We start from the raw sequence: 25,965 nt of genomic DNA, 5'->3' as shown, positions 1-25,965 counted from the left end.
CTCTACCACTTTGAGCTACAGCTCCACTACCAGTTTTTGAGTGGTTAATAGGAGAGTCACACAGGGACATTTGTGCCTGGGTTGAACCTTGATCCTCGGATTTCAGCTTCCTGAGTAACTAGGATTACAGGCATGAGCCACTGGTGGCTGGCCTGAATGATGTTTCTTAGTAGATGAAGACAAGGACTAGACGTAGGCAGGTAGATTCATATGCATACATGTTTATGTTTATACTTGCCCTTTTAGATATTGGAGAAAGATTTATTTTCTCCCCTTTTATCTTTGTTAACTCCTCTGACAGAAGACTGGCTCTAGTTTCCATGAACATCTATTCTTAGATGTTTACTCATCTAGAAACAGTTTTTTGTTATATGCTGGCTGTTCATCATATAGACACCTGTGTGAAATGTTCAGAAGGTGTATAGAGGGAGAATGAGGGTGGGCATTTATATATTTTACATGGTCCATTGGTGATTTTATGCGTTATCATGCATAGCCATATTTTACTTATAAAAATTTATAAATTTATAATTTTATAAAATTTACAAACATTTATTAACATTTGAAAACTAAAAATTAACTTTCAAAAAATTTAAAAACAAATATATAACAATGCACATACCCTAAGTCAAGTCAACATCATGACATTTTAGCATTAAATATAAGGTATAAAGTAAACTTAGTATTGTATTATTTATTTAAAGAGAGAACACTTCATTATTTAGTTTTTTTCTTGGACAAATTTCACATAGATCTCAATAACTTGTGTCCACTGAAGCACCACAAATGAAGATAACTTATCTTGACATGTTTTAAGTGAAAAAATACAAATATTTCTTTAAAAAGTGCTTTGTTTACCTCATTTATATTCACAGGCACCAGTGGGGACTTATATATAAATCACCTGCTTTATGGAGACCATGCCAGTTACTGCTGTTCAATCTTTTCACCCATGTTTAAGCTATTTGATGGGAAGCCACCTAATGTATATGACAGGTCATTATCTGAGTAGTACAAGATGAGTTGTCTTAATTTGAAGATTTCCCTTTGGTTTGTTCTTATTTGCCCTTTCTAGTATACTGCACATTTTGAGCAGTAATAAATTGTGGATTCACATGAATAGAAATTCCATGTAACTCTTATGAAAGATGTTCTTGAATTACCAAAGTATGAGGCAAGTGATATTTCTCTGTAGTCATTTGTATTAGAATCTCTTGAGTAGGAGAAATATAGTTTAATTGTTTTTAATTTTATTTTGCCTATTTTGTGTTAGAATTTTTAATTAAAATTTTAAATCAGTGTACAACAGTGATATATACATTTCAAGTACCCTGACACTAAAACTTTTGTCTCTTTACGAACTGAACAGAACTATCTCCCTAAGGAGTATTTTGCCACAATACATTAAACAAGCACATTTAATTGAAACCTGGTAATATTGGAAATTGAATGTCTGAATTTTATGTATTGTGAAGATTTATGAAAAATGTGCAATTAGAATGAATTATCCTTTAAAGCTCTTTTAAATTTGAAGCATATAACTAGCCCATATATTTTTAAAAAATACATTAACTATTCATTTGACCTCTGGGATTTTTGTGATATTAGAGAGAATTTTAACTTTTTGAGTTCTGCATGTTTGACAGATAAATAATTTCAGATGCAACTGCCCCCATTCAGTACTCTTGTAGTAAAACAAACGGTAGAGCTAAGAAAATTGTGCTTTAATAAGCTTTAGTGAGCTTTTCATTGCCCCTTTACTGACACATACATGTAAAAGTCAGAAGTACAGTTTTCTGCATTAAGATCCCGGGGAACAAATCTGTGGTGATTAGTAGACTTGCTAAAAGTCTGAAAATCCAGTCTGTGGTGTGGTTATCCTTGATGGTGGTTACAGTTTTGAACTGAACCTTTGAATTTCTTGTTTGCAGGTAAATACAGTTAAGCCACAGATATCTAGTTGATTTGGACAGTTGAAGTGTAGTCTGTTTTTGATTGTTCTCCTTATTTATTTTTGTGTGGAAAATAAAGTGTTTGTTTAATACCTTTTATCTTTTAATTTCTGATTGAGTACTTTGGGATATTAGTAATGATTTTCCATTAATAACCCTACTAATCGTATGTGTTTATTTAATATTCTTTAAAACAGTGAAAGTTAGGTAAGCTGGTGCATATATGTAAGCTAAACCTCATGAGATGGGAGGAGGATCAAGGCCAGTAAGGACAAATAGTGAGTGACACCCCATCCCACAAAAACAAAATGAAACACTCCTTCCTAAAAACAACAAGAACAACAAAACCAGAACAAAAGAGTGTTATGAGTAATGTTATCTAAGCAGAGCATTAGTGTTTCAAACTAATTTATTATCTATCATCTATTAATATCTTATCAATTACTATTTCATCTATTATTGCTATTTTTTTACTTGATCATTCTAAACACCTTTTAAAAATTATTTTTAGGAAATACTTTTTATTAAATAACAGTGGTCAGCATAAAAGATTTTCTTTTGGCCACTTTTTATATTACAATTAGAATCAGGACTGATACATTGAGTTCTACATTCTGAGGTAATTTCATGAGAACTATATACTGATATGTACATTAAACATGCACTTCAGTAAATACTGGCCAGGCATTTCTTGTGTCTTTTTGAAAATAAAACTACTTCTATGTAAAATTTGTAGATATTTATTATTTGTTTCATACTTACAGAGACATGAATATTCTTAAAACCTAAGGTGCTTTCTAAATGCATCTATTATAATGCAGAATTAAAATACTAAATAAATTTCTAAGTTGTACTTAATTACAAACTTGAAAAACCAAGACATTTTCTAAGTTAGATGGCATGTGGTCCTGATGTTTTTGTATAGCATGCTGTGGAATACCATATGTGACATGAACTAAATCAAAACTGAGATAATTAATCAAAGTACAGTGGGGTGCTATACATAGAATGTCTTTCAGCGTTACCAACTTCCCAATGTCCTGTAGTTTAAAACCATATTTCATATTCTTGTTTTTTAAAAATTATTTTAGGATGTTACCTACCAAAAGTTTGAGAGGTATGCTAAAGAATATTGTATTATAGCTTCTAAAAGCCTTATTATTCACTCAGTACTTGAAAAACTAAAGTTCATTTACATAATAATCCAATGTATTATAGATCATAATGTTGTAAAATACAGAAGGATTGTGGAACATAGCACACATATGAAGTTGTTATTCCCACATGTAAACATACATAGCATGAGTAAAGGAGACATGCACTGTGAAGACATTGTTGATCGTAGTTGACATAAAGTACCCCAAAATCATGAAAAAGTACCTGAATGACTTAAATCCTAATTTCAAGAATCAGAACAAAAAATTTACATTTTTCATGCAGAAAAATCATCCAGTGTTAATTTCTTTGTAAAGAAGCAGTGAAAGTACAGGGAATTTGTTGTTCTCTAAGCTTTAAAAAATATACTATTTCACTTTTTTTTTCTAAATTTGCTATATGTTATTAGCAAAAAGTTGGTGCTTTTTATACTACAGTATTCATAGTTCACACTAAATATAGAGTTATTGTATTCTGTGAACCACATAGAAGATCATACAGCAGTGAAATTATTTTATAAGTAGAGGGCATGATATTCAGAAAATTAAAATACTTACTGTTTAATCCATTGCCAGGATTTGAATTGCAGGGAAAGGCCTGTTAGAACATAAAAGGAAAACTTCACATGTCAGTAAGGAAAGTTGTATTTTTAGAAGCTACTATCCTCTATGTTTTTCATATCTATGAGTAATAGGATAGTGATTTATATATGTAGCCCAAAATATGTTTGTGTGTGTGTGTGTGTGTGTGTGTGTGTGTGTGTGTGTGTGTTTGGTACTTCTCTTAGGGTTTGAACTCAAGGCTTGGATCCTGTCCCTAAGCTTTTTTGGTTCAAGTCAGTACTCTATCAACTGAGCTAAAGTTCCACTTCCAAGTTTTTGGTGATTAATTGGGGATAAAAGTCTCATGGACTTTTCCTGCCTGGGCTGGCTATGAACTGCCATTCTCAGATCTCAGACTCCTGAGGTAGCTAGGAATACAGGTGTGCACCAACAGCGCCTGGCTTCATACCTACTTTAAAAAAATTGTAATCATGGGCTGGGAAGGTGGCTCAGTGGTAGAGTGCTTGCTGTGCATGCATGAGGCCCTGGATTTGATTCCTCAGTATCACATAAGCAGAAAAAGCCGGAAGTGGAGCTGTAGCTCAAGCGGTAGAGCGCTAGCCTTGAACTGAAGAGCTGAGGGACAGAGCCCAGGCCCAGAGTTCAGGCCCCACAACCGACAAAAAAAAAAAAAAAATTAGTTATGTCATACTTTCTGTTACAACATGTGGAGGGAACTTTATGACAATAGTTTCCCTCTACATAATTACATACATAAGTTACTCTTTTCCATGGTGTTAGATATTCCCTTCTAATCTAAAATGTAAATGGTGTAGAGAATTTTATAACTAGAGATTGAATCTCAGTGTAATTACTGAAGATATATAAAATAAGAAAGCATCATGCTACTACAGATAATAGCAACTAACATTTATTGAGGACTATTATGTGCCATCGTTATCTAAGCACTTGCAGTGTATCATCCCATGTAATAGGGAGTGCAGCCATTACAATAGTTGATCTTTTGATATCTTTTGTGCTAAAGGTGGTATACAGCGATTCAAAGCCAGATCTGCCTGATTTCAGAGTCTATATTTTGGAAACTGAAATTTGAGTATGTATTATTATATCTTAACTATTACAGAAATTCTCAGCTTGGATTTTATTCTAAAGCTATTTTAGATTTTCATAATGTAGAAACTCAGATGACTCTTCCATTATAAATAAACACAAGTAGTTTAGGGAAAGTGAAAATGTCTTTATTATTAAATGGGATCTACTTTGGTCCTTCTAACATGTAGAGATTAGTTCTAAACAAATAAATTAAGTAAAAGTGCTCCTAAAATGATGAAAGATAGATGTGAATTTTACTGGATTCAGTAAAATGCATCTCTGTGTTAAGGGAGGTGTTACCTGACAACAAGGATGACTTATGTATACCAAGCAGAGCCTAAATGGAGGTAAGGAGAAGGGATCTAAAAATGAATTTCTTTGGCCAAACGCTGTTATTTTAGTTAGGTCAAAACTTTCTGTTCAATGTTTGTTATTAATTGTTTGAAAACCTGTATTGTAAAAAGAAACTAAATCTGGTCACATTCAACATCTTTGCAAAGGTAGTCTAATATCTTTTGAGTTGTACAGTATCAGCCACAATAAGCACCTAGTTGGTTTTTTTTCTTCTGCTTTTGTTCCCACTTATCCACATTCCTTTGCAATAAAAATCTCTTTTAATAGAATACTTTGGGCCAGTACTAAATACAGCACCACTTAGACTCTCACTGTTTTGCTAAGACTTGTGTTAATCTTTTTAAAATTAATTCAGTAATTATTATTACTTTTTTGTTGATCATGGGGCTTGAACTCTGGGCCTGGGCACTGTCCATGTGCTCTTCAGCTCAAGGCTAGTACTCTACCATTTGAGCCACAGTGCCTCTTGTTTTCTGGTGGTTAATTGCAGATAAGATTCTCATGGACTTTCCTGCCCAGGCTGGCTTTGAACCACGATCCTCAGCCTTCTGAGTAGCTAGGATTACAGGTGTAAGCCACTGGTGCCTGGTGTGTTAATCTTTATAAACCATAGTTTTTTATCTTTTAAACAGAAATTATTGCCTCATCTACAAAATATTAAAAAAATTAGTTTGCCCCTCGTTGGCAGGTAGAAGTCTTTGTGTAACTTTTGTTTTCTTTTTGTTGTTTTTGGTGCTGGTCCTGGGGCTTGAACTCAGTGCTTAAAGCTAGTGCCCTACCACTTAACTCACAGATCTACCTCTGGCTTTTTACTTGTTCTTTTTGTTGGTAGTTAATTGTACAATAACGGTATCATGGGCTTTCTTGCCTTCGCTGGCTACAGTCCTCACCCTCAGATCTCAGATCTCAGCCTCCCCCTGGTCACTGTTCTTATGCTGTTTCCATTTCTACTTTTAACTTAACTTAGGCACTTTCTTTTGTGATGTCAGATTTCCATAGTACATTAAATGTGTTATTTCTTTGCTTTTGGCTATATTCATGTGTTAAATCTAATCTCTGATCACCTAAGAAACAACCTATTTTAATGTTTTCTTTCCTTTTCCTGAAGGTTTCTTAAAGGTTTATGTTGTAGTGTTAAAACTTTATAGGAGTTAGTTTTTTTTTAAATGTACCTTCAATAATGGCTAAATGATTATCTGCTTCATTGGTTTGAAAATACTTTTAGAGTAGGCATCTAGAGGTTAAAAACTTTTAGAATCCCTTTGAGACGATCAAGAGGCATGAAGGCGTTTTGTCAGCAATACATTCACTTTGTGTTCTAGAAGGGCGGGCCATCTCAATTTTAAATAATAAGAGTTTTCTTACATTCTACATCTAAACTCATATTTATAAATTCACATGACTAGATACAATAATGGACAAGTTTCCAAGAAGTACAGATTGATTATAACCATTCAGGAGAATAATGTATTTCAACATTATTGCATTTTGTTAATTTAATGAAACAGTTTCAATAATCCACAACAGCAAACCATTGCTTAATAACCCAGTTTAAAATTTATCTTATTATCTAATTATTATCTTAATTATAATTAATTTTTCCCCATTACAAGTTATTGTAGGAGTATGAATGGAATAAGTATTTTTAGAAAACATTTTGTGTCTTTTATAAGAAGGTGAAGTGCTATACTGTCCTTGTTCTACATTCCTCTGTGAATTGTCACTCTTAATGTCTTTAAAGCTTAATGAATGTGCTAAAAAGAATAGTAAATTCCATCTTAATTATTCTTTTCTTTTTTAAAATTATTCTTTTCTTTCTGAGTTTTCCCAAATATATATCAGACTTTTCCAGTGAGATAAGCTTCCTTTGTTTGTGAAATTAACAGTTTCAAAATTTCCAAATTTTGCCTGTCTGCCTCCCTTCCTCCCTCCCTCCCTTCCCCTTCCTCTCCCTCTCCCTTCCTTCCCTCTCTCCCTCCCTTCCCTCTCTCCCTCCCTTCCTTCCTTCCTTCCTTCCTTCCTTCCTTCCTTCCTTCCTTCCTTCCTTCTCCCTCATATTTTGCATTTCTAAATAGCATTTGGTAACGAAGCTCTGTATATTTGCCCATCACTTTTTTTTTTTGTTCCTTTATCAGTAAAAGGTTTTCCTGAGATCAGAACTTCCCAAATAGGGGAGATATGATTAGTTATATTTTTCAAATCCTTGGTAGCAATATAAAAACACAAATCTTGCAGTCTGAACCTGACACATTTAAACAAAAACTTCAAGTTCACTTTAAGGATAAAAAGAGACAATACAAAATGTCAAGTACTCCATCAGCATGACTCAGATTGTGATCTTTCTTCTACCTCTCTTTTATCACTTCCCACTTCTCAAACATTTTGTACCTCTACACCCTTAGCTCTCAGCTCTTCTCAACACTCTATCCTTCATCTGTTTGTTCTCCTTTGTGTTAAAAGATTGTGACTTACCATTTTAATATATGCTATTTCAAAACCAGAATCTTCAGTTTCCATGGTTTTAGCTGCATTGGTTTACTTTGAATATGCCATTTTGGCTAGTAGTAACTAGAGAAGTTACGGTGTTAGGTTTACTAGAAATCCATGCCTATTGATTTAAACCTGGTCTCCCTGCTGTCTTTTGCTAGCTCTTCATTAGCATTTTGTAATGGATATTCAAATGCTGGCTACATATTTCAAGTCTTTAGTTTTATTGTCAGTATGTTCACTTTATTTTTTTAATTGTTACTATAAAAGTGATATACAGAGAGGTTACAGTTATGTAAGTCAGGTAATATGTGTTTCTTTTTGAACAATGTCACCCCTTCCCTCATTCTCTCCCAGTTTCCCTTCCATCTCCATTCATAAGTTGCAGAGTTCCTTTTTAACACAGTGTCTAGTGAATACCACTGGTGCATTTGTTTACCCTTTGTCCTTCCATTTCTGGTATCCTCTTACACTGCCCCCTGCCCCCCCCCACAGATAAATGAACAAACAAAACAAGAAAAGAAAAGAAGAATAAGAAGAAAAAAAACACAAAGAAAAATCTTGTTTCCATTTCCTGGAGAAAATGTTCACTTTTTAAAGATAATCTTGTCTCTTCAGTGAGGAAAAGGGTACCACATCATTATTTTTCTCCTCTCAATTAAAAATAAAGCAGGCAAGCAAACAAAATCTTTTCTACATTGCCATTTTTTGTTGTTGTTGCAGAAACAAAACAGTGTTACTCCTTTCTCTTCTGCACCTACACTTTGGCTGCTGGTACTTTTTTCTTACCCTTTCTTTTTTTCTCCCTCTCCATCTCTTCCTCCCCTTCCATCCCTACTCCCCCAAGTTTCCCTTTCTCTTTTTCCCTCTTCTTCTTTCAATGCTCTTTTAGAAAAAGCCTCTTCAAGGTTTGTAGTTGTTTTTAAGTGAACTGTTCCTGTTTAGTAGTTTATTTATTATTGCCACTGTAACAAAATACCTGCAGAAGGGTACTTCAAAAAGAAACTTCAGAGGCTGATTCTAGTGGGGACTCATTGCAGATAGTTTCCAGACAGTTGACAACATGCTAGAGAAATCACTAGGAAAAAAACAGCAGCAACAACAACAAAAAAAACACACCCCACTTCTTCAAAAGTTAGGCATGCTCTTTTGTAAAAACTCCCTCATGAGAAATATCCAAATTCCCTTCAAGGACAGTATTCACAGTGACCTAAGGACCTCTCCTAGACAATGCCTCTTAAGAATTCCACCACAGATAGCTCATGCCTATAATCTTAGCTACTCAGAGGTTAAGGTCTGAGCATCACAGTTCAGAGCCAGCCTTCCATGAAAAAATCTGAGTGAATCTTATCTCCAGTTCACCACCTGAAATAGTGGCATAACTCAGCTGGTAGAGCCTGAGCTGTGAGTGAAATAGGTGAGCAAGAGCATGAGTCATTGAGTTCAACCCTCACAGTCTGCACACACACAAAATCCTACCATATCAGTACAGTCACACAAAAGCAAGAGACCTCCTTTATGTGAATCCTTGGAGATAAACTACATCCAAATAAGAGCATCCAGTGTAAGTTCTAGTTTCCTCACTGTCATTAGGACAGTTTTTTGGTGGTTAATTAGAGATAAGAATCCCATGGGCTTTCCTGTCCAGACTGGCTTCAAAGCACAATCCTCAGATCTTAGCCTCCTGAATAGCCAGGATTATAGGTGTGAGATAACAGTGCCTAACTTAAAATTATTTTTAAGCCTTTATTTTTCTGAAAGACAGTGTATGTGGCATATTTCTGATTTTTGCTTTCTAGGCCTAAGGCTGTTTGTTGAAACACTGAAGATATATGGAGCCTAAATTTCTGCCAGCCATGATCAAACATGCAGAAAAGTCCAGGAATAAACACTATGAAAATACATGTTCAGCAGATAATTTTAGAGTACTTGTCTTCCTGTCTAGTTTTCCTAGTTCATTTCTATTAATATTTAATAATTGTTGCTCATACTAGATATTTTTGAACAGAAATTTTAGCTTTTTAATTAGAAAAAATGTTTTTTTCCTCTAGAATTAATAATACTTAGAAGTTCTAGATGTGTGAAACTGACCTGACAATATAAATATTTTATATTTTTTCTACACATAACTTTAGAAGAAGCAGTAGCCTTTTCATTAATACAGATACTTTCCTTTTCTTGAGGGACCTGTGATGTGTCTACAATGAGTCTCATCAGTTACTGAATGAAGTCTGTGGTTTATTTCTAAGAAGCACATTCATTCTACATGTAATAGGATTGTATCATAAAGGTTGATAGATTTGATACCACAAGCCACTGAAGTTCTTTGTGAAGATGTTGAAGTTCCTTAGCTGTTAAACATCAGAAGAGGGAAGAACAGGTTTATCTTTAGAGGACTTCTGAAGGAAAGATTCTTCTTCATAATAGGTGTGTCATTCAGAGTAGTACTCTTACTTTAAAATCTACAGCTACCTAAAGACTTACTGATTTTTCACTTGGATTCCATCTTCCAAAGGCAAACACTAACATTGTTACATTGCCCACATCTTGTCAAGAAGATAATCTTTCTGAGTACTTACTTTCTAAAACAAATTATACTGTTAGAAATGTTTTAATAACAAGTTTGCATTCCCACCAATATTGTAATAGGGTTCCCTTTAGCTACATCCCTGCCAGCATCTGTTATTGTTAGTTTTCCTGATAATGGCCATTCTAACTGGGATGAGGTGTTATCTCAGTGTTTTGATTTGCATTTCTTTTATGGACAGAGATGTTGAACACTTCTTCATGTGTCTATTGGCCATTCTTACTTCCTTTTTAGAGAAATCTCTCTTTAAGTCTTTAGCCCATTTATTGAGTGGTTTGTTGAGTACTGAGGGTTTAATTTTTGGTAGTTTAATTTTTTGTGTTTTAAGTATTTAGATATGAGGCCCTTGTCTGATGTATAGCTAGTGAAGATTTCCTCCCATTCTGTGGGCTATTTATCTTGCTAGCTATGTCCTTTGCTAAGCAGAAGCTCTTCAGTTTGATACAATCCCATTCATCCAGCCTTTCTTTGATTTGTTGTGAGTCTGGATCTTTGTTTATTAAGTTTCATCCTGTGCCTAGAAGTCTTTGAAGTAAGCCAGAGCCAAAGAAACATTATGCATGGTTTCCCTTATTTGTGGTAACTAGAATGTGCCTATAAATCTACACGTAAACACACTGAATGACTAAAATAAATAACATTAGGACATGATAAATTATATAGAACACTAGTCATTAACATGCAGAGGCCAAAGGAGGCTATGCATGGGAGTGGTGGACAAAAAGGCTCAATAGTTTATGAAATGAACTCCAAGGAAAGGAAACAAGAGACATTCTTTAGTTGACATTGTTGCTACTTTTGTTTTCTTTTCCCTTTGTCTTGTTTGTTAGTTTGTACTTATTTGGGAGGGTAAAGGAGGACACATAAAAGGTGGAACAAAAAAGAACAAAGACAACAGTGATACTCACTAGATATGTGGAAAATGAACTGGATATCTTATGGGTGGGGACTGCAGGGAAAGATTGGGAGAGAATGACAGAAGGGGAGAGGAGAACTGTTTATCTATTATACAAAAGCAAATAAAGTGTTTTAATAATAGATGTGTTTTTGAAATAATTTTGAAATATGGAGGGTGTTTGTTTGTTTGTTTGTTGTCAGTTGTGGGGTTTGGGCACTGTCCCTGCGCTCTTCAGCTCAAAGTACCACTTGAGCCACAGAGCCACTTCCGGTTTTTCTAGTGGTTTATTGGAGATAAGACTCTCATGGACTTTTCTGCCTGGACTGGCTTTGAACTGCAGTCCTAGATCTCAGCCTCCTGAGTAGTTAGGATTACAGGCGTGAGCTCCCAGCTCCCAGCCAGTTTTTTTTGCTTATTTGTTTGTTTTTTGTTTTTTGGATAAAGAGTCACCTGGATCAAAATAGAGTGAAGAATTTACTTACATCAATTACTTGAGTTGGAGGTACTAAATAGGAAGAGGAAGTGACAAGCTAGACTTACTACTTACCTTTTTTGTGTCTAGATTACCAGTGCCTAGGAAAGGGGATTTGTTTCTCTCCTTACTGTGTCAGGAGTCAAAATTAAAAACCTGTCTTAAGTTAGTCTAAGTCCCACTTAAAAGTTTTGTGAAGGTGGGTAGGGGTGGAGGGTTGATAGGGTTGTAGCTCAGTAGCAAAGCAAGTGCAATGTCCTGGGTTTTATCCTCTGTACCAAAAAAGGAAAGACAAAACATTAACAACAATAAGCAAACAAAGATTTGTTTGAACTCTACCTACCTATTTATCATCAAGTTTAATGAATAACTCTGAAGCACTGAGAATAGTACATACATTGTGCTTTTATTTAAAATCGTCTTAATAACTAACTATAATTATTGGAAATGCTCCTTATTTTAAATTTGTTTAACCTCGTATTCACTTTCATATATTTTTCACAGAATGTTTCTGTTCTTGCCACGGAGACCCCAGTATTACTAGCAGTGCTAAATGTAACTTTAGCTTTCGGTGCATTGCAGCAGTTATGTTTTCAGAGCCTGCTGTAGGAGATAAACCCATTGCAAATGAAGACAGAAATCATTTCTTTTCACCTCAGGCCATACAGAATTGATTAGGGTAATAAAATGACAGCACCTTGTAATGTATTGAAGGCTCTTTAATTTGAAAACCAGTTCCAACCTGATTCAGAGCTTGTTTAAACCTAATTTATAGCTTATATAATTTTCAGCTGGCCGATCAAGGGAAAAGATGATGTGTAAAAACTGATAAAGAATTAACTTATGTACATTGAAAGATGTCTTGTTAAAGGCAACTGATGTAAATAAAAACACAGACAGAATGGCAGAAATAGTTAAGATGTTGTTTTATATAAATAACATAGTAGTTAATAGTAGCTTAAATGTTTCTTTGTAAGATCAGAGGTGATTTCCTTTCTTATATTTCAATTGAAATCCTTCATTTTTCATCACATTAAAGTCAGTGCAAAATCTGGATACATTAGCAGCTGTTGTGACTTCCACAGTACCAAAGCTTATTATATACCATTGTGGTAGAGCGGCTGCTAAATAGTTCTGGTCTGTCAGCATTTTAATTATGATTAATCCTTATCAAAAGGCAAGCTGAAAGGACTTGGAGCTCCTCATATTTATGTGAGCTGAAAAATCAGTATTAGACCTTTTTGCTTTGCAGGCTACTTTTATCACTTTATTCTAACATACTTGATCCTAGAAAGTGTATGGATCTGACCTTCTGTGTCTAAGTCTTTTCCCCAATACAGTTCTAATGTCCAGTGCTCATGACACATTTGTAGTTAAATCTCTTAGAGTACTACATAGTTTCAAATAGTGTGCCAATTCCATGATTATGCCAGTTGGTTTTATTTATTTTTAGTATGCAAAGAAAGTAGGAAAAAAACTAATTGGTTTGATATGAAATATGTTACTTTGAAATTTTCCTTGCATGTGTTATTTTATAGTTTGCATTTTATCTAAGGCATGAAAAGATATAAGACTCCCACATATACATATTTTATTCTTTGTTTTTAGTTTCATGTTGTATCAGTGCAGTATGTGAATCTCTAATTATTCATTTTTGAGCTCTTTCTTTCTTTCTCTCTCTCTCTCTCTCTCTTTTGGTCAGTCAGTTGTGGGGTTTGAACTCTGGGTCTGGGTGGTGTCTCTCAGCTCTTCAGCTCAAGATGAATGTCCTACCACTTGAACCATAGCATCACTTCTGGTTTTCTGGTGGTTAATTGAAGATAAGAATCTCACGGACTTTCCTGTGTGGGCTGGCTTTGAACCATGATCCTCAGATCTTAGGGTCCAGAGTAGCTAGGATTACAGGCACGAGCCACCGCTGCCTGGCTTTGAGCTCATTTTTAAGACCTCATTATAACTTGTTTATTTGAAGGACCTATAAACTTTATACATCATTGTTGATATAGATGTTTTAATTCCTATATGCTACTTTTTCTTGCTATATTGTATAACAGAGTTAAAAAAATACTGCTTCATAAAGCCAGGTGTGGGTGTCTTACCCCTGTAACCTTAGCTACTCAGGAGGCTGAGATCTCAGCCAGCCTGGGTGTGAGAGTCTTCACTCCAATTAACCACCAGAAAACTCTTAAGTGAGACTGTGGCTCAAGTGTGGTAGTGTGCTAGGTTTGGGCAAAAAAACTGAGGGACAGCGCCTGGGCCCCAAGTTCAAGCCCCACATTTGACAAAACAACAATAAGACTCCAAAACAAAAAAAAAAAGTTTAATGAAAGAAAAAAAGAACAATTGCTAACATGTTCTGAAATTATCAGATTATGAGAGTTAATTACCCATAAAATTGTAAGTGGTAATAGATACCAGAAATTCAGCCACTTACAAATAATTAAACAGAAAGATTCAATAGTTTTTAGGTTAGGTTTTTCTGATATTTTGAGGGTTTTGGGGGGGTGGGGGGTGGGGGGATGACATAAGTGCAAATCATTTTATTGAATTTTCTTTAAATACCCTATGTACAACAATGCTAAATTTGTTATTAATGAAATTAATGAAGCACAAATACATATTACTCAAATACACAGAACTGTGGTTTCTTATTTTCTTAAAAACCTTAGCCATCCAGGAGTTTAAAGAAGCAGAAATACTCAATGACCTTTTGTGTTCTTATAGTGGTATACATAGTGATTATTCAGGATTTATAATGGATCATTTTTATCTGTATCTTGTCTGTTCTGTTTATATAGAATAAATATGTATGTTTCCTCATTTTTCTGGAGTAGAAGATTCAGATAGGAAAGGTTTGAAGTATCTGCTATAAATCACTGCTTGAAAAGAAAAGCCTTATATAGTGCGGAAAAGCAACAACTATCTAAATCATTTTACCAGCAAGCTTATAACCAAGATAAGATCAGCACTTTCCTTCTTGGAAATGTGTCTTCCATATATTACAGTGAAAAGGAAGTATTTTATTAAAAGTCTTTTTGACAAATTTAACTTATCATCACCCCACAAACTTAGCATGAAGAAGGACTTGGTATATTTGATAGGCAAAAAAAATATTGTAAGATTTTGTTTTAGTCTTGTGTTCAATATGGAGGATTTTTGTGAAATACCTAAAAGATAGAATGTGACTAAAGTAGTTATTATGTTAATAGTTCAAAGTTTTCTACTAAAATCTCACAACAGATTATGATTATATTTATTTAGTATCTAGTGATAGTATCTAGTATCTAGTGATAACATTGCTTTAATGAGTCAATTGCTAAGTTGTCTATCATAAAAGTTTATTGGTTGTATGGATTTGAAAAATATGGATTGTTGTTGTTGGTTGTGGGGCTTGAACTCTCCTGAGCACTCTCCCTGAGATTTTTTGCTCTATCACCTCGAGCCACAGCACTGTTTTTGCTTTTCTGGTGGTAAATTGGAGAAAAGAATCTTACCAGACTTTCCTGCCCAGGCTAGCTTTGAACCTTGATTCTTAGATCTCAGCCTACTGAATAGCTAGGATTACATGAGAGAAATACCAGTTCCCAGCTTAGATTTTTCTTTAATATGCTCTCACAATTGGAAGCCTCTTTATTAGTTGGCTTATTCATCCTTTGGGGTTTTAGCTCTTTGGGTTCTTTTGTATACTGATTAGTAGACTCTTGTCAGATGTATAGGTAGCACAGATCTTCTCCATTCTGCAGGCTTTCTTTTTTTAGCTTAGACTAGGTCACATCCCTGTCCTCTTGATGTCTGTCAAGTATGTATGGACATGAAACGTATAGAAGAATCCATAGTTGTTAGTTGATAGTTCCCACCAAATATCCCTGCTCTATTTAGAATGTGGTAGTAATCCTAACTTGATTCCAGAACTAGGGTGTGTGTGTGTGTGTGTGTGTGTGTGTGTGTGTGTGTGTGTGTGTGTGTGTGTGCTCACATGAGCGTATGTGCACACATACACATATATACATACATTCTTTTTGTTCTCAACCCCTATTTTCAAAATCTAATCCACTGTTTCAGTAAGATTGAAAGAGGAAAAATGGTTCTTATGAACATATGGCCTTCATATCTGAAAAGTTCAGATTTTTAGTAAAAAGTTACATTGGTACTCTTATTGTAGCTATAAACTTTTTTGGGGGGGAGGGAGGTTGGTCATGGGGCCTGAACTCTGGGCCTAGGCGCTGTCCCTCAGCTCTTCAGCTCAAGGCTAGCACTCTACCACTTGAGCCACAGTGCCACTTCTGGCCTTTTCTGCTTAGGTGGTGCTGAGGATTCAAACCCAAGGCATCATGCATGCAAGGCAAGCACTCTACCACTGAGCCACCTTCTCAGCCCCTGAAAACTTTTTTTTGTTAACTATAAAGTTAAAAGGATGAAATGTACAAATTTCTAAGATGTTATTTAGCCAATAACTTCACTAGAGGCAGGTAAAACAATGAACATTTCCAAATTATTTTATGATAATGTGAACTTGCTGATTCAGTTGTTACAATTTGTAGAACCATTTTTCTAGTTTCAACACTATTGTTGCCTAAAGCCATTAATGTACTTACATACATAGCAATTTTGTGACAATAATTTATGTAAATAAGCTTAATTCCATCAATTATTTGAACAACAACTTTTCTAATCAAATAAGTCTATGCTTTGTGCAATAATGAAATACACAAAAGAACTTAAAACATAACATGTACTGTAGATATATGGAATATTACTATAATCCTATTTAATTAAAATAGTAAATTAACATCATAGAAGACTAAGCATGTTAATCTTTTTTCTCTTTTATTTCTATTGTATGCAACTAAAATTACCTTATTCTAAACTTGTTGGATTAATATTAGTGAGTGAACTAAGGATAATGTGAATGCATATTTCATATTCAAATTATTTTAAAACAATAGCAGATAAACCCTTGAATGTGTTGAGCTGAGTTTTTCATCATAAACTCTTATTAATTACATTACTTACATTATTAAATGTTTTAGTAGAAGCACTAGGTTTATGGAAGTCTCTGCTTCGTGGCAGTTTTCAGCAGGCTATTATTAAAATGTGAGGATTCCTGCAATAGAATATTTATTTTCATGTTATAAATGTTTTGAAGTAAAATTGTTTTAACATGATCTAAGACTTTTATTTTTGAGACTGTTGCCACAAGAGTATGAAGTATGGTAAATGTCTTTGCTCCTGTAAAAGAACTCTCCTGACTCGTGTGTTGTCTTTGGCCCCATTCTTTCAGATAATCTCACCTTGTCCTCTTCCTTCATTTGCTATCACTGCATTTATATACGACAATGTTGTTCCTGAAGACTAGAACAACGTGTTTTAAGACCTGCATTGCTCATCTCTTTTCTCCTTTTCCTCCCAAATTGGAAATTTTTATAAGAAATGACCAAACAAATACAAAACATTATTTGCTTCCTGTTTACAATCATGTAGATAATTCTAAGAAGGCTAGATTGAAGTTGAGAAAAAAAATGGACTTGTCTATGTGTCTATCTACTACTTTTGATTGTAGATGTAAAGACGTGTGTACTGTTTTTCAAAAGCATTTATAGAATTCAGCTTTGTGTAAGTTTTCCTTGCATCTATACATTTAGCTCCATATAATCTTCCACTGTAGGACTTATGATCTTTAAATAAGATGCTGAATGATGTTCCGTTTATAGCAAATGTATTTAACTCTATACAGATCAATCCCTCAGCTTTTTGTTGGCATTGCTGCAAGATCAGAATAGAGTACCTCTTATATGTTGTTGGGAAAGGAGGTCTATGTTTATACTGAGGAAAAGTTTGATTCAGTGTCAGTGATAGTAAGCATAACCCTTGGCCAAAAGCTCAGAGGTCATGCTGTTGTACTGTTTCACTGTGAGGCTTTCAATTTTTCCATTGTGGATCAAAGATGACCTCAGCAACTCCAATCATTCTACTCATGTTCCTGAAATTTAAAAGGGAAGGTTAAGAACAAAGTAGCAGCGCTTTTAAAACTACTTCAACAAGATGTTGATTCCTCTTATTAACATCTCTTGTCAAAGCTAGTGTTTATGTCTTTGGCTGACTCAGACTTCATTTGATAACATTGATCCTTCTTTTATTTGAAATTTCTTTTCCTGATTTCTATGACCTCTGTGCTTTTGGTTTTCTTTATTAAAAACTGGCAGTCCTTCTTAGTCTTCTTAGTGGAATTTTTCATTTATGTTCAGCCTGTTACTATTTGGGCTTAGTCTGTGGGTCCTTTCTTTTCACATGTCTCTTAATGACTGCATTTAGTTTCAGAATATGTGTTCCATAGTTTCAGAACTATCTTGGAACTTATTTCTTAAAATCTAAATCGATAACATTCAAATATTGGCCTATTATTTCCATTGGAAAACGAAATCAGCTCAAACTTAATGTTTACAAAATAGAATTCTGATTTTATTTCTTTTCTTCTCTCAGGATAATGTGCTTCTTTCTTAAATTTTCCAGCACAATTCCATTATTTTGGAAGGTTAGAAACAGAAATCATTTCCAATTACTCTCATTTGTTCATTCCCCACATCTGTCTTATCTGCCTGCCCTAATTCCAGAGCACATCACGCTTCTTCCCTTTCCATGACTTCTAAGACACTATATTCACAGTCACCGGCTTCCCAGTTTTCATATTCATATGCTTACCTAAGGTCTACTCTGTCTTCAAGCTGCAAGAATAACCTTGAAATTTCAAATCAAAACATATTACTTAGTTTCTTAATCTGTACAATGATGCTGCACATTAAATAACCTGGCTTGTGTAATCAGTCCTGAATGTAATCTCATGCCAGATACCCTGACCTTTCAGATGCTCATTTCTGTGTTAACCCTTGTACTCCTATGCTGGACAGTCTTGTATCATAGATTGGTGCATGCCTGGCTTCTTCCAATCATTCCATGAAAAAGGATCTTCTCTGACTAGAACTTACCTAAGAAAAAATTTGATTTTATGTTATAAATTGAACTTCACATTTTATATTTGTAACAATGTTTCAACGAATTCTCCTGAAAATTCTAAGTATATGACAAATAGCAATGGAGAAAACACATGTATTTCCCTTTCCTGGTTGTATTGACTGATATATTTGTTATACCTTTGTCTTTAGCGGTAATGTTTCTAATATGTGATGCCAGCTTTTGAACTGAAGACAAGTATGTTATCCAGCTTTCTCTGACAGAAATTAGCACACTATTAAATCTTCATTGTGTTGCTTGTGATATGCGTGAAACATGCAATACAGAGTAGTTTGAAAGTTGAATTTTGTGTCCGGAAACCTAACAATGATTCAGGATGCTTACATAATAATACCACAGTTCTAAATATACCTGCTTTAATCAATATTTTGTATTCTGTAAGATAAAGAGTCATTTTAAGAAATGTTGGAAAGTTAGCATTCAAATATAGTCAGTTTTCTATTTTAAAAGAAAATTAGAGTAAAAGTATATATTATCTTTATGCATTTTCAGGCTGTGGAAAAAGCCTCATAATTCAATTATAAGTTTAAAATTTTGGAATAATTGTTGAACATCACCATTATGAGAAAAAAAACCATGTTTTCAAAACTTTAACATATTTTTGATTAGACAGTGAAATTGCCACCCACTTTCAATATGTAATAACTTACTTTGTGTCTTTTCTCTTTTAAATTCTTTTTCTTAGCATGCATTTGTTTTAGAAGGATGGTTTCATGGTCATATTTCCACACATACATATAATGTAGTTCATTAATCTTTGACCTTTCTCCATTTTATATATTTAAATACATAATCTCATTTTTATAAGTATAATATTGCATCAGTTTTATATGCAATTAATTGTGTATTGGATTTTTCTTTTAGGCCCCTTGAATTTGAACTACTAATATTCCCAAGAGTCTCAAGAGTCTGGAGTTGTTCTAACTCTAGAGACTTTTGAATCTTCTTATGTACAGAAGCTGTTTTTTCTTCTTTTGAAAATTGAGCTTTTATATTAGTAGCTTTCAAAGAATTGAGAAAAATGGAGACCCTGATAGTAAATCTTCTTTATATGAGTTTATTTTAGGACCCCAGAGCAGTCTTCTCAAGATAAAGACAGAATGTTATGTTGCTCAGAAACTGATCCTTGCAACATTTTTTTCTAGTGTACATTTTTTCTCTCTCCCGTTTCTTTATTTTCATGAGATTTAACAAATCTTTTTACAGCAGAATACAGCAGAATATTGTCAGAATACAGCAGTCTCTCCTTATTTTTAATTTCAGTTTCTGAAGTTTCAATTACCTGAAGTCCCAATATGGAAAATTCTAGAAAGGAAAAATATGTAAGGTTTAAATTGAACATTCTTCATAGTAGTGGATGCAATCTCACATCATTCCATTCCATCTTGCCTGAGATATGAATAATCCCTTTGTCTGATATACCCATACTATAGACTACCCACCCATTGATTAGTAGCTGTTTTGGTTTTCAGATATCCTGAGACAATATCACAGTGCTTGAGTAGTAGACTCTTTCCAGTTGGCAGTGACAGTGCCTTGTGCCATTCACTTCACTTCATCTCATCATGTAGCCATTTGTTATCTCACATCATTACATGGAGGAGAAGAGGAGTCCAGTATGATCAGATATTTTGAGAGAGAAGAAGAGTCAACATTGACAGAACTCCTAATTTCAGTATATTATAGTTCCAATTTATTCTTATTTGTAAATGAAACTAGATATGTACAGGACCTATACATACATCCTGAATATGTAGTGTGCAGGACTATGTGCAGTTTGAAGTGTTGGCTAGTGTGTTGAAAAGTTTCCCCATTGCATTAAGAAGGCTACTGTTCTTGGAAAAATGGAGAAGACAGTATATTTATCAAAATTTTCATGTATTTTGTAGACCTCCACAATTTGTACATTTTCCATTTGAATATGTCTATATATTAGGACATTTGTATATGTAAGAAAATCAGATTTTAAGCATTTACTTCAGGAAGGTAAATTGTTATTTTAAATTTCTATGCAGTATTATTTTGTTGTGCTAAGAATCTTTTCATCTTTATACTTATTATCTATTTTATTTTTAGTGATTAAGTCCTTGAAAGAATCTTAACTTTATAAACCATAGTTTTCAAATTTGTGTGCCAAGTAATTATTATTATTATTGTCAGTCACAGGGCCTGAACTCTGGGCCTGGGTACTGTCCCTCAGCTCTTCAGCTTGAGGCAAGTGCTCTACCACTTGAACCACAATGCCATTTCTGGTGTTCTGGTGATTTATTGGAGATAAGAGTCTCAAGGACTTTGCTGCCCAGGCTGGATTTGAACTGCTATCCTCAGATCTCAGCTTCCTGAATAGCTAGGATTACAGGTACCTGGTGCATTATTGTTTTTTGTATATTGGTCCTCCCTAGATGGTTTCCATTTGAACTAGTAAACTAAGATTGATGTTTTATTCAAGGAAGAAAAAATGATTAGTTTATATTCATCTTTAGAAACAATATTAGGCAGATTATAGGAAAACTGGTAGAAATTGCAGTTAAATCTGCTAGACAGAGAAAAAGACAGACTGAAAGAAAGAAAAATAAAAAGAAAAGAAAGAAAGAAGAGGAGGGGAAGAAGGAAGAAGAGAAGAGGAAAAAGAAGTAAAACAAAAACTTGCTTGTCATAACTAAAAAAATAAAAATACCCTCCCAAATAAACCCTCAAATAAACAACAACCCAATTAATAAAAGGGCTAAAAACTTAAAGATGGTTTCTCAGAAGAAGTAAGAATGAACAATAGAGACATGAAGAAATGTTCAACATCTCTAGCCAAAGAAGAAATGTCAATCCAAACAACATTCATATTCCACTTCACTCATTAGAATGACTGTTATCAAGAAAACTATCAATAACAGAAGCTGGTGGCGATGTGGCCAAAAGGGAACCCTACTACACTGTTGGTGGGAATGTAAACTTTGTTCAACCACTCTGGAAACCAGTGTGGAGATTCCTCAAAAGACTAAAGATAGCATTTTCCTATGATCCAGAAATTCCACGCCTTGGCATTTATCCAAATAGATAACAAACATGGGTACACTAAACCTACCAGCACAAACCATATTCATTGTACCATTGTTTACCATAGCCAAGATATTAATATTATTGAAATGAACTCCAAGAAGGTTTTTTTTGTTATCCTAGTTGCTGTTTTTGTTTTCTGTACCTTTTGTCTTGTTTGTAAGTTTATCTGTTTTGGGGAGGGCAAGGGGGAGCACAGAAATGGTGGGACAAAGGGTGAACAAATGCAGTGGTGATACTCACTAGACACTATGTAGAAAATGAACTATACAACTTGTGGGTGCATGGGAAGGAAAAACTGTTAGAAAGCTAGGGAAGGGGTGCCACTATTCACAAAGAAATGTACTCATTACCTAACTTTTGTACTATAACCTCTCTGTACATCACCTTTCCAATAACAATTTTAAAAAGAAATGAAATGCTGCTAGTCAGCTGTGCATCCATGGCTCATGCTTATGTTACTTTGCAGGCTGAGAACAGAAGGTTCTCCTGTTTCAGGCCAACTCAGACAGAGCAGTTTAATCCATTGCTGGGCATGGTACTGTGCACCAGGGGCAATAGGAAGCCTTAAAGTGGATGGATTGAGGCTTAGGCATATGTCTTGGTATAAAGGTAGAGTGGAAGTTTGGCTCAATGGCATTATACCAAACTAGCAAGTAAAGGTCCTGAGTTCAACTCCAGTGACACTAGGAAACAACAACAAAAATAACAAGCCATGGGCTGAGAAGTTGGCTCAGTGGTAGAGCACTTGCCTTGCATGCCTGAGGCCCTGGGTTCCATTCCTCAGGACCACATAAGCAAAAAGAAAAAAGCCGGAAGTGGTGTTGTGGCTCAAGTGGTAGGAGCGCTAGCCTTGAGCTGAAGAGCTGAGGGACAGCGCCCAGGCCCAGAGTTCAGGCCCCACAACTGGACCCCCCACCCCCCCCCAAAAAAATAACAAGCCATTGTAATCACAGGCTTATGTTTTATTATCCCAGGCTTGGGTTTTTATTTGTTTATTTAGGGTTTTTTTTGGGGGGGGGTAATTTAGTATACCATTTCCCACCTAACTTATAAACTGTAGTTATATTAAATCATCTATTCCAGGGTCACACAGGGTTGATATTCAGTCAGAGTGGACTATATTGATGGTTTTATTTAGCCTACTGTATATTTCTTTTCTTTCCTTCTTTTTCTTTTTTTTTTTTTGGCTACAAGTTTATTCAACACAAAACTGTCCTCTCCATCTTTCCTGGGGTGGCTGACCATGTCCATGACCAAATCCACCTCTAAACTGGAATTCAGTTGCTGACCCAGCCCCAGCCTCGGCTTTCTTGTGAGCACCAGGAGGCACAGCACTCCGTCTGTAGGTGTCTCTGTCAGCTTCACCTCTGTGAGTCTTGCAGGCCCCTCGCCCTCCAGACCTCTAGGCCGTGGTCTTCCAGTCTCAGGTCAGCTGCGACGTAAGGTAGCAGGCACAATCTCAGGAGGCAGGTGGAGGTAATCACGGAGATACTGGATACTTTCGTTGGTTAGATACCAATAAAAATGCTTACAGGCAAACTGTTCCATCACGTAGCCCCGAGACTTGAGAGCTGTATGGCCTTCATGCCGTGAAGGTTGGGCACATTCTTGTTTGCCAGTTCTGGGTGGTTGGCCATGTGGGTATCCTTCTTGGCCACCATAACCCCCTCCTTAACGAGGAGTTCATAAATGGCGATCCTGTTTTTTCTTGGGCATCAACATCGCGGTGGCTTCCTATATATTTCTTTTTAAGTAGGATATTTGAAAATGTCATTGCATGAAATAATATTTTCCTAATAGTTTTGCATCCCAGATTATGAAATGTTGGTAAGTACTTCATGCTAATGGAATCATTTACTGTTTAAACATTGGTTAAATGAATGCATTGTCAGGCAAGCTTTCTAAGTGATTTTGGAAATCGTTTAAGCACATGCCAATAGATGGACTTCATTATAATAATGAAGCAAAGAAGGTAAAATATTTAATACTAGCTAGGATTTGTAGACAAGAGCCATTGCTACCTAGCCATTGAGGTGATATTTACTCTCCAAGTAACTTATTTTAATCCTAAACTTCTCCTTCTTATTTTTTCTGCAAAAATTGAAGGATGATTGTGTGCCCTATTCAGAAAAAAGTGTGAGTACCACATCAAAGATGAGTAAAATATCTTAAGGCCTTCAGAATCTCATGTTCCAATCTGGTGGACAGGCACACAAATAATCATAAGGACAAACAAAAAGTACATACTAAAGTACATAGGTATATAAATGTGATACAGAAATATAGGCATGAGATTATATAAGGAAAGTTTATTTTTATTCATTAATACTCTATAGTGTTCATCTGTGATATCAAAATAATATATCTTTCCTCTATCCAAAGATAAGTATCTTCAAAACAAATCATTTTTCATGTAAAATAAATGGATCCTTTATTCAGACAATCTTAACATCAAGGACTACAGCTATTAGAAATAAACTTACTAGAAACTGAATTTTAAAACTTTATTTCCAAGTGAACAAACTAAATTGTCTCAAATATCCTATTTGAAGCCTAATACTATTTTCTTCACAGTGAATCCATTAATCTTCATTGTTTTATTGAAAATTAATAGCTCATTAGACATCCAAGTAAATGTCTACTATGGCACATTAATTTTTCATGGACTAAGAAAAGCAAATTTTGCTTTAAGAAAAATTAAAAAATACTATTTTAGAAAATTATGTATAAAAACTTTCCCAACTATGGCACTTTATTATCAATGTCAAAAATAACAGCCTTATCTTGAATTTATAGATTATTTCTTTGCTACAGTTTTGTATTTTTCAGTGAAATTAAGTTTCTCTGTAAATAATTTCCATTAACGGAGTATAAGTTACATTTTAGGATTTTGTGGCGGGGGAGAGGTCAGTTGTAGGCCTTAAACTCAGGGCCTGGGCACTGACCCTGAACTTTTTTTTTTTTGGGTCCAGCAGTGGGGCCTGTACTCTGGACCTGGGTGCTGTCCCTCAGCTCTTCAGCTCAAGGCTAGCGCTCAACCACTGGAGCCACAGCGCCACTTCCGGCTTTTTTTTTTTTTTTTGCTTATGTGGTCCTGAGGAATGGAACCCAGGGCCTCATGCATGCAAGGCAAGTGCTCTACCACTTAGCCACCTTCCCAGCCCTCCCTAAGCTTTTTCACTCATGGTTTTACCCCTTTGAGTCACAGTCCCACTCTGGTTCTCTGGTGGTTAATTGGAGGTAAGAGTCTCATGGGGGATTTTCTTGCCCCGAGCTAGCTTTGAACTGCAATCCTTAGATTTCAGCCTCCTGAATAGCTAGGATTACAGGCGTGAGCCACCAGCATCTGGCTACATTTTAGTTTTTGAAGTGACATTGAGATTATTATATTAGCAGACATATATATATATATACTCAGTTTGACAATGATATGTGTTTTATATGTACTTAATGGTTCTTGATGTACAACATTTAGTAAAGAATCTAAAATATGTGTTATTTTCTAGTTGTGTTATCAACTAGAATAGCTAAAGATTATGACTGATTTTTTTTTCTTTCTGGGGGAAGTACAGAAGTTAAACTATAGCTTGAATTAAAAGTATACTCAGGGCCTAATCAAAAAGAAAATATTTTAAAATCTATAGTACCTTTTCAGATTGTTATATCAAAATGCTAATTGTCCTGTGAAGGCCAAAGAAACTGTCATATTCTACTGAAGAAGCCATTGTCACGTAAGGTCTCACATTAGGAACTAATTGGTGGTTTGATAGTATCTTCTCATTTGTGTAATGAACTTATTGTAATTTCTGCTCCTGCTAAACAATACATGGATCTAAAATTCTTCATGAGCCTCTCAGTGACTTTTATCCAATGTTCAAATTTCTTGGTTATGGAGCTATAATTTCACTGGTGATCTAGACTTTCTTGAATAGTTTTTGACATTATTTTGCCTCATATTAAATTCATAGACTTTTTTTTTATTTTACTTCTGGGAATTTAAATCTCCATGAATACTTAAATCTCCATGAGTACTTAGGATAAAAATTCAAACAAACTAAGTTTAGAAATGTCTGTTATTCAGACAAGGGTCTCATACCTAAAATATACCTGGAACTCAAAAAATTAAATCCTCCTACAGCAAATCTTCAAAGAAACAACTGCCCAATAAATAAGTGGGCTAAAGACTTAAAGAGAAACTTCTCTGAAGAGGAAAGAAGGATGTCCAATAGACACATGAAGAAATGCTCAGCCTCTCTAGCCATAAAAGAAATGCAAATCAAAACAACATTGAGATACCACCTCACCCCAGTTAAAATGGCTAT

The 25,965-nt window shown here is 34.9% G+C and overlaps 1 protein-coding gene and 1 pseudogene across 2 annotated transcripts in view; one reads left to right on the top strand and one right to left on the bottom strand.

Moving 5' to 3' along the window:
* Phf14 (PHD finger protein 14) overlaps positions 1 to 25,965 on the top strand; it is a 139,597-nt gene that overhangs the window by 104,716 nt on the left and 8,916 nt on the right. Inside the window, exon 18 of one of the 2 annotated variants that reach the window (XM_013020010.1) lies at positions 876 to 1,170. The exons of the other annotated variant lie outside the window; for it this stretch is intronic. Within the exon in view, the coding sequence (XP_012875464.1) occupies positions 876 to 899 (24 nt within the window). The 3' untranslated portion in view covers positions 900 to 1,170. Of the gene's footprint in view, positions 1 to 875; positions 1,171 to 25,965 lie in introns of those variants that run through there. 2 annotated transcript variants of the gene reach the window in all.
* LOC105988312 overlaps positions 22,839 to 25,965 on the bottom strand; it is a 4,356-nt pseudogene continuing 1,229 nt past the window's right edge.

This window comes from Dipodomys ordii, unplaced genomic scaffold, assembly GCF_000151885.1.
Source record: "Dipodomys ordii isolate 6190 unplaced genomic scaffold, Dord_2.0 Scaffold48, whole genome shotgun sequence".
In the NCBI taxonomy this organism is placed as follows: domain Eukaryota; kingdom Metazoa; phylum Chordata; class Mammalia; order Rodentia; family Heteromyidae; genus Dipodomys; species Dipodomys ordii.
The sequence above is the reverse complement of the archived record's forward strand: the minus strand, read 5'-3'. Positions and strand labels throughout refer to the sequence as shown.